Source organism: Halyomorpha halys, unplaced genomic scaffold (genome assembly GCF_000696795.3).
Source record: "Halyomorpha halys isolate HHAL.00 unplaced genomic scaffold, Hhal_1.1 Scaffold27.1, whole genome shotgun sequence".
Classification (NCBI taxonomy): domain Eukaryota; kingdom Metazoa; phylum Arthropoda; class Insecta; order Hemiptera; family Pentatomidae; genus Halyomorpha; species Halyomorpha halys.
The window spans coordinates 286266-296815 of NW_027115109.1; the positions used below are offsets into that span (position 1 = coordinate 286266).

The 10550-nt window shown below is 25.7% G+C and overlaps 1 protein-coding gene across 2 annotated transcripts in view; it reads left to right on the forward strand.

Annotated features, from left to right (window-relative positions):
* Window positions 1-9910, forward strand: part of Syt14 (Synaptotagmin 14) — a 69465-nt gene extending 59555 nt beyond the window's left edge. For both annotated transcript variants that reach the window (XM_014424887.3, XM_014424903.3), the window contains exon 10: window positions 1127-9910. In XM_014424887.3, the coding sequence (XP_014280373.1) occupies window positions 1127-1324 (198 nt within the window). In that variant the 3' untranslated portion in view covers window positions 1325-9910. The remainder of the gene's footprint in view (window positions 1-1126) is intronic.
* The last annotated feature ends 640 nt before the right edge of the window (window positions 9911-10550 follow it).

Sequence of the window (10550 nt, forward strand, 5' to 3'; positions counted from 1 at the left end):
AAGACTGGTAAAGTAGATGGAAATCTAATAAAAAAAATTAGCTAAGAGAGTAATAATTTCTATCTGTAATTATTTGATTTATATGCATTTACTTGCTTTATGAACAGAGCCTAAATATGATGTATGTATGAATAAGCAACATTTATTAAATTATCAAATTAAATAAGTTCCAAATGTGGCTGATGGTTCATTCTTAGTGTATGGTAAATGAAACCTTTTAGTGAATCAATTCTTTGATTATTTTTTTTATTATTAAAACAAATATGTATAACACAATTCCCAAACTCAAAAATTTTCTTTTCTTTTTATTACTTAAGAAAAATGAACTATTGCATAAATGAATGTTAAAGTACATTTTATTTAATTTTAATCAATAAATTGTTTTCATTCCTCATTGAGATTCTCCTTCAATTGCCAAAAATATAAATAAAAAACTCCTAAATGATATAAGTTAACATTTATCTTTTACAATATTAAAAAATCCTTTGATTTGTTCCTGATTCATCTTCCCATCTATATTGCTGACTATACTTTCTTTCAAAATTATAAATTAGAGAAGTAGCAACCTCTACCCCCTATTCTTCCCTACAACCCTCTCTATCCTTGGGCATTCCCTGTTGTGGAACCGATTTTAATAATTGCTAGGATTCTAAAACTTCATAGTTCATTAAATAATTCATAATAACAATTGTTTTTACATGGGAAATAAGTCAGAAGTATTAGGAATTCTTCTTTACTAGCTCACTTTTGTGGAGATTAGAGATGGTAAATTGATTTATAAAAAACAAATCCTTTGTCTCAGTTCTTGGGAGCATATCATCATTATTTTATTTTGAAAAGTGGTGCTTAAGTGAGAGAAAAGAGAAATAATATCTCAATGCTAAGGCCTCAGTTTTTAAAATAAGTTATTAGTTGTAGGTGGTTCATAGAAAAATTGTCATTATAAATTATCCACAGTTAAGTACCCTTCACTTTTGTTAAAAATCTCATTAGAGTTAGTCTGTTATAGTTGATTTGATTTTATAATCCATTTATATATTTAATATTTATAATCATCCTCTACTATATTATGATGAATGGTTTTGACATTGAAATTGTATGATGATTGATTTCTTTTATCTTTTAGGTCGCTCTTTTTCAGCTTGCTGATGTTACACTAATGGTATCAGTATTTTGTAAAAGACCAATGAAACGAAAAGAGATGTTAGGATGGTTTTGTCTTGGACAAAATAGCTCGGGAGTAGAAGAACTCTCACACTGGCAAGATATGTGTCAGATAAAAGGAGAACAGATTTGTCGTTGGCATGTTTTAATTGAAAAATAATCATGATTTTGGAAAAAATTATTATTTTACTCAGGCTCTGTAAGATGGAGATATGAATTTAAACTCTGAGATGAGTATTAACTCTCCTTAATATGCATTTCATACACACTTGTAAACATTTTTACATGTGTCAAATTGTAATTATTAAGCATAAAAAATAATTGTTGCCAGTTTGTATGCATATTTTTAATTATTAATTCATTGAGCTAGAAATGAAACTATTCCCACTCTTCTTGTGCCTATACCTTAATTGTGGAATTGTGATAAATTGCCTCAATCACATTTTGAATACTTGGTCATTGTGTTTTAATTAATTATACTATATAAGAACTTTTGAATATACATGGCTTCTTTCAGCACTATTCCATTAGAGAATCATTTTGTCTTTGATATTTTCCACAAGAAAAAAAAAACATTTGTACTGAATTTATATACATGATTGTTCAATATTCTTGCATATTTATATAACTTTTTTAATGAATCATTACATACCAATGTACTATTTGTTGGATATTATTGATTATTACTTGGTTTAAATCATAATATCAAGTTTTGATATTGGATTGACTTTGTATCAATTAAAATTTATTATATGTTGTTGAAAATGAACTTTGTATTTCTTAGATTACTATCTAACTCATTGTGCAGTTTATACTGCTATATTTTAAGCTCGTAATAGTTCCCTTCCAAGAAAAGATGATATTTATGATAATGATAATCATTAATTATTCCTGAATCTTTCTTGTAAGTAAGAATAGGGGAATGGTTGTAAAAATAATTAAACTAAGATTCTGTATTCTAATTGTTTACCAATTAATTACATAAGCTAAATATATATTAAGTTAAATGGATAAATTTAACTGAATTGTCTACTGAGTAATTTTAAATATTCATTTACAGGATTAGTAGGATAGTAATCACTTCATTGAGTTTTAAATACTTTTTCCAATGAAAAATTTCTTGTTTAAACCGCATTCATTTTTTTACTCATTTGATTCATACATTTATGCATCAAATAAATTGATATGTTTTTTCTGAGATTGCTAAAAAGATCTCTTAATAAATTTTATTATATTAAATTTATCAAAATCAAAAAAACAATATAGTGCATTTGGCATCAAAAATTATATATATTTGATTGCTTTTTTATTTATTCATTTCAGTTACATTTGTTGAAAGTAAGATAGTTAATTATAATTACTTTAAATGAAATTATTTTCTTTAAATAGTATGCCAATTTATAATTAATACTAGCATTAAATGTGTAAAATTGCAATCTTGGTAATGCAATATTGATATTGATATTTTGAATTTATAAAAAATATTTACCATGTGCAATATATTTTTGTTAAAAAAATTATATTAGAGCTTTAAGGCTATTAATGTAAATATGCATTTAGAAAAACATGTGTAAAATTTTATAAATACTTTAACTCTCGCACAAATAAGAAAATGGAGCACAGGTAATACATAGTATCAGCTAAATATATACACTTTTTAAGCATTCCTAAGCTTTATGACTTTTGAAGTTCAAGATAAAGTTTGATATATGATACATTTTGTCTTTCGTATATATTGTACAATTAATATTGAGAGTTGTCATATTTTTTATATTTTTATATATTTTCCTTTCATTTGATTTAGTAATTCATTCTTTAAAAATTAATGAATTAATAAGTACATTTAAATTACCTGCATGGTATATAACTTAAATTATAAATAAATTAATAAGGATTTTGTTATTCAACTTGTGATTTCCTTTCTCAAAATTTGAGTGATTAGTGCCCAGTAGAGTTTATGGTATTGTAATATTTTACAAGGATGGCATGGCACATGTTACATTTCTAAAATATATTAAGTATACATTAAAATATCTGGTTATAATAATATTGATTGATTGATACTTTATAATTTTTGTATTCATCAAATTACTAAAAAAAAAACTTTGGATGATCAATTATTTAGATAGGAGAAACATTGTGAAATATTAAAACTACAATTTTAGTCAATATAGTTGCAGTATAAATTAAGCTTGATACACTAAACACCATATTGTCATAGTACTGCTTTTATGCTCGTAAAGACACCATTTAAGATCACAAAAAAATTAATAAATAATTTACAATAATGGGTATTACATTTGCATTTGTATGGTATGCTTGGTTATTAATACAATGGGTTAACTTACCTAAGAGACATGTTCAGACACCATAGAACAAAATAATCCAAGAAAATAATGTGAAATCTTACAAGCATTATCAGTATAAATATTTGCATAAAGAGATATATCATGTATAAGTTATTAGTTATTTAGCTCAGAGTTTAGTTTTGTTAAATTACTGCTATCATTACATCGCTCTGATTATATGAGTATGTATTAAGTGATGTTCATATTAATGCAAGTTTTAAAATCTGTGTTGTTAATTGGATTTAATGTCCTTATGTACACCAAGTAGGGAATTACAAGTAGGTTATTTTACAGTGTTAGCCTATTTTAGCTAGAGTTGGAAGTTTCAAATTTATTTTGTGAGTTTGTCACAAAATAATAGTCAATTTCCTTCTATCTATTCCAAATCCAACCATCTGGCAGGAAGGTGCTAGTACTTTCTCTAACTCCTACAGCTACAGCTTTTAAAATCACTAGAAATTTATGATTAATGAACTTGGAAGGAATCAATTTTAAATGAACACATGTTAATGAAGCTAGAATATTTTTAAAAAAGTTATTTGCTTATGATAATTTAAAAAAAAACAAAAACAGTAAACACACTTGTATGCATTTATATAATTCCTTAACTGTCTAATTATAATTCTTCCAAGTTTTTAAAACATTTTTCCATAAAATATTTATTTTATGTTTGATTATTAAAAGGCATTTGCTGTTGGAAATACAAAAATCTCTGTGTATAAAACATTAATTAGGCCTTTACTGACTTGTGCTTCAAAGAACTGACCATTATTGGATTTGTATGCCAATAGTTTACATATATTTGAGAGAGAAATTTTAATAAGAATATTTGGCCATGTAAAGGATGGTGGCTACTTTAGACTGAGGCACAATGCAGAGTTGTACAAAATTTACCAAGAACCAGGCATGGTACAATAAATAAGATTCTCAAGACTGTTATGGGCTAGTTATATCATAAGAATGGATGATGACTCACCAATTAAAAAACTATTCTTTGGGTAAGTGCATAGAAAAAGGAAGAGCAGACGGCATTCACTGAAATGGGCCGAAGAGGTTGAAATCAAAATCTAGAAACTTTTTGAAATGAGAGCATAGCAAACCCTTGCGCTTGACAGAGAGGAATAAAGGTGACGTCTTGATGGTACGAAGACCCATGCTGAATTGTAGCACCTGTTATGTTAATGATTATTATTAAAAAGAAAACCAACCTGTGTGTGTATGTGTGGGTGTAAAAAAACGTTGAATTTTTAAATTTGCGGTTTCATTTATGGTTTAAATTATGACTAAAGTAGTCCCCCAACAATAAGGGAAGTTGTCCAAATACCATTCCTCTCAACTAAATTCCACTAAAGGTGGTAGGAACTAGTCCAGTAATAGGGAGCTTAGTGGTCCTCTTTGGCAATCCTTGATAGCTATCTAGAGGTTGCTGCCTTGTACTGACCAGGGTGGAAGTGCTAAGATTCATTTCTCAGGACCACCAAGAAATAAATATTGACTATCCCAGGTGGTGATATAACACAACATTATGAACTGGGTACTCTGAGCCCCTTGCCCCAACTTGCTAGGCTGTCACCACCTCAAATAGGAGACATACATATGGGGCGTGAGAATAATTTAATTGAGAATAAAACAGTACTCTTACCTAATAATAGTTATGGTACTCATAAAATAAAAAAATATCTTAACTGGTTGTACGATAACAGCGTTCTGAAGTAATATATAGTGACTATAACCACTTTATTCTGTAGTTAAAAAATTGAACAACTGAAACACAATATATACACAAACTCTTATGATATTGCCATGTTTCAAAAGTATTTTTGCAAGTTTATCTACTACCAACTGTAGACAACTGAGGAGAAAAATTCAGGTGACGGAACTGATTTTGGACACCTTACCATCTTTGTGTTACTAGCCCGTATAATATCTTTAAATATAATATTTGAATTTAACGTGTTAGACAGTATGAACAGTATGTATAATTTTAAATGTTTATCACACATTAGGTTGATTTTCAAATATTAATTGAAAATCATGTAATTGTTTTAAAGTTTATTTAAATTAATTTATTAGTAAATGTTTGGGAACATTTGAGTAGTATTTATGCACATATTATTTCATTATTATGTATCTTCTTGAAAGCCAATTTCAGAATTGGATATTTGATAATAGTTCATCAATTTTTTTGAAATTCATATAGATGAAGATAAATAAAGTATTATCTAATACTTATAGATAAGTATTATCTATAAGTATCTTATTTAAAAATTCATTATTTTTGTTCATAGCTTATAAGTATTGGTTGATGATGAACTAAAGTACCAGTAGTAGTCTTCAATTGTCATTTATTGTAATTTTTTATGATTATTTTTTTTTTTTAGTTAAAACTCTATAGTTCATTCACACATCTTAACTATTAATAGGTTTATAAAGGTATTTTATTTTTCCTGATATTGGGCATATTATTTTTTTTTATAAGGACAAAATGTTAGATTTATATTATTTATTTTAATGGAACTAAAAAATATTTTTAATGGTTTTTTAACTTTGTTTAATATAATCTGGAATAAAAAGTCTAACTTTGAAGAATTTTTCACTTCAGGGACAATCGAGATCTAGTGAGATATCAGGCTGTTGTTATTAGCCGTACATATACTTCATTGTTGGCTATAATGACTACATATTGCATTATTATCAAGAATTTTTGAAGTAAATATACTCGGGTATTATTTATATTTGCTTGTAATTCGTGGTATATTAAATTTTATATCACTAATTTTGAAAATACAGTATTTAATCCTTTGAGATCAATGATTTTTAAAGGATTATACTTAAAAAAAATTGTGGTTTTAAAAACCTATATCTTATATTGCTTAATCATGCCAGTATAAAGATGTAGTATGTGGTACAATATGTGTATTGTAATTTTTCATATACATGAAATATTTTGTGTAACCATGTATTTTGTTTTAGCTATTTTAGATAAATTTTTTCATTATAATAAGTAATTACAACTATTTTGTGGTCTTATATGTGGTGAAAGCTATGTTTTACAAAATAACTTAAAATTTCTTTCTTTGGAAAATATTCTAGTAAATTTATTTAGCTTTATTGATGATCTTGCTTTAGGAAAACATTTTAAGAATTTTACTTAATTTTAATCACGGTTTATATTTTAGTGATAAAAAAATTAGCTTATTTTGAAAAATAGTACTTATAGATTTATCTCGTTACTGGGTTAGAATTATCTCGTTTATTCTTAAGCTACTGATTTTCGACAGATTAATTATTCTAAACAGGGACCAATAATTTTCTATTTTAAATGTATATAATGTTATTGAGAAAGTATTTCATGTAATATGACAATCTGAAGTGAAATTCGTGGACAGTAAAACACTCTAATTAAATCATTCATGTGTTTGAAAATTTATATAATGCTTTTTAATGTTAGTATTGCATTCCCTCCAAATATTTTTTAAACTTTTAAAAGTATCTAGTGGGTAAATCATTTTGAATAAAACATTGTCTTAATTGTAAAGAATGAAAGTCTCATTATTTGCTCTTTTTAGCTATTTAATGCTTCAGACATGTGAAAACCAAGGTTCCCAAAAAACTACTTATATTAAAACATATCCAATATTGAAAGACCAATTATTTTATAATTTGGATTAGTTTTATAAATTGGATTTTCTTTTTTTTTCAAATGCTAAGATACAATTTAGTGTTGGAATTCAGAAGTAACAAAAACATGTCTGAGTTGAGATGACTAATCTGAAATGATTTCATTCTAGTACAGATTAATATGTGATGATGGTTATAGAAATACGCTTTATTTCTGTGATGGATTAGTACATGAACTATTATAAAAGCTATTGTTATTAGATTTTGCTAATATATTTTTAATCTAATTTTCTAATGAAATGAAGAAGTTGTGTATTTGAAAAATGGAAATACTAAGAAATCACAGAATAACTGTAAGAAATGTTTTGCATAGCTGAGAAGGGAGCTATTACTATTATAACTTATTAAGTGTTACTATATAAGTGTTAAAAATTGCTATAAATCTATTAATGATATGCGTGTTTTACATAAATTTCAAAAACACGATTGTTAATCTCCTTTATCAGGTAAGTAAACCTGGCTTAGTAACGTGAGAACTTTCCTTATTAAATTCTCAAAGTAATTTAAATATCTGTGCATTTATTATAGATACTAATATTTAAGTGTTTCACATTTGTTACTTAAATTAAGTGATTTATTGTATTTTGGATAAATATTAAAACATTACATTGTTACACTAAAAAGGGGAAAACTAATAGGATCATTAGAAAAGACAAATCCTATTTCACATTATTTATTATTGTTAAAAGAAATAATAAATAATGATTGTTTCTTTTTGATTGAAATGTAATTATTTTGGGCTAATCCTAATTATTTAAGAAAAAATTGATTAAAAATTTTTTCTTTGTGATTGTTAATGCAACTATTTCTTGAATGAGAAGTAATTTATATACCTATGTACATATATTCACATTCTTATAAATGTGGGTATATGTGTATGCACATGTGCATGTGTGTTTTTCTTGGTATTAGGTATAAGATCATTATTGCTCCTTTCCTGGTTGATTTGCTTCAGATGCATTTTATCTATGGGATATTAGTAACTATAAATAGTTAGCAATTAACTATGGATGGTTATTTGTTTATAACTACTATTTTGTCCGCATCGCTGTTTTGGATTGTTGAGCAATATGATGGCTAAGATAGAATTGAAATAAAATTCTAAACTGTGCATCAACTTCTTGCATTGTTTAGTTGATTATGGATTTGGGTATGTCTCTACATTATGGAAGATTAAGGATGCTCTAACTTGTTGAACTGCAATGTATCTAATGTTTTGACTTAATTAATCTTTTTTATATTTAGTAAAATACATGCTAAAATAAATCAAAATACTTAATTTAGTACAAAAAAGCATGCACAACTTATTATGTGTTCTAGTCATTTCATGGAATATTTTGAATAGATAAGTTTTATTTATTTATTATATTCTTTTGACAAAGTGAGAAGAAAAGATAAATTTTAATCATGTGATTTTGTTAATTAGAGCAAATTTGTAACTAATGGTATTTCAATTTAATTTAATTAATTAAGTATTTAAATAATGTAAATTTAATAATTCTTTCTATTACAATACTGACAATGTTTAATTTATTGACAAGAAGTTTAAAGTTAATAAATTTTTTTTTTTAAATTAGATTTTTCAATGACTAAAAGGATTGCATTGACTTGATTCATTCTCTACATAATTATACAAAGGATTTTCACATTCCTTTTGGGATTATGTAGTTTTGGTTTTATAAGTTGATGTAGATCAGGGGTTCTTTGACGTTTGAACTGAATTAGAGAACTGCTCTGTTTACGCCCTGATCTAAATAAAAAAGGACGAATATTCTCATAAAAAAAGTTACAGCACATATGAATGGTATTAAATTGCACTTTGATGTGATGTAGGTAGCATAAAAACTCCACTTTTTTGACAGCATATCATTATTTCACCCGACTAAAAGGTGCTTAATATTCAAGTCTCAAATATGCTAGGTCTCAGAATAAAATTATAAACTGTATAAATTTTAACTTTTAATTTATTTTTAATAATACTGCATTTATATCTATTTTATTATTAATTTTTTCTCTATGACTTTCAAAATATGTTATTTATATGTATGAATGTATAATTTATAGATATACATACACACAAATTTATATTTCTGTTTTGTTGAAAATATTTTTATAAAATTTTAATAAACTTTGTCATAATGTCATTGATTTAGATTATTCATTTAATTTTGGTTTAATTCAATACATCAAGCATTTACAATTTATTGCTTATACCACTGTTTGGAAAGCCACTGTGGTAAAAGCCTACTAAATTTTATATTCTTGATATATTTTTTATTAAATATTCAATTTGGTTTTCATCATATATGTTAGGTTTAATGTTAGAAACACATCTAACTAACATTGATATTATTGTAATGATCTAGTGAACTTAAAATAGTTGAAACAAGTTACATGAAAGACCATCAAGACTTTTTGTGTAAAATACAATATTAATATTTTCTCTTTATCCAAAGTTTCAGCTCTTATTTAATAATAATTCAGGATATTATTAACCTATAAATTTTACTAATTGGAAATTGATTTACTTACTACATAGAATTGAAGGATAAGATGGTCAGGGTGGCAGTCAGAAATGTACTTAAAGTAGTAATAAAAAACTATTTATTAAACAAATAGTTTTTAACAATTTTGAGTATTTCAAGATTGACCAAGTTGGTGGTTATAACTTGGTCAATCTTATCCTATAAATTTTAATGTTGTACTAAATCTGTTAACTAATGTATCAAAACAGGTTCTTTGATGAAAATTGTTTGTAGCAAAGCAGACTTGTTAGCTTATGCCATTATTGGATACATTGAACTGCATTAATATATGTTTCCCCTGACAATTATTACCACCAATTTATCAATGTATATGTCCATGATAATATATTCTATCTATTTCAAAGATGTTATTGGTGTTAAATGGAATATCCTGTTACATATAAATATAATGGATGTTGTCAACAAATTAAATTGTAGTAGTCTAATATTCACTGTTTATGAACTATATGTGTTATTAATATGTACATATGTGACATTTGGAAGTTTGAAATATTTTCATTAATCAGATTTAACTCAACTTTAGATGAAGTTCTTAATGTTTAAAAAAATATGTATCGATGTATATCATAAAAAAAACACACAACACCAATTTTAATGTTAAAGAGTTTTAAGTATTTGTTATTTGAAAGTTTAGATTATATTACAAGATAAATGTCAATGATTGTTTATTAACTTAAACCAATAAGAAAAAGTTATTTCATTCTTTTTATAGGTACAATCATTAAATCACCAAAAACAAGTTACATTAAAAAAAGAAAGGTTATCTCAAATTATATTAAATTAATTTCGTTTTGCATTTGACATAAGATTA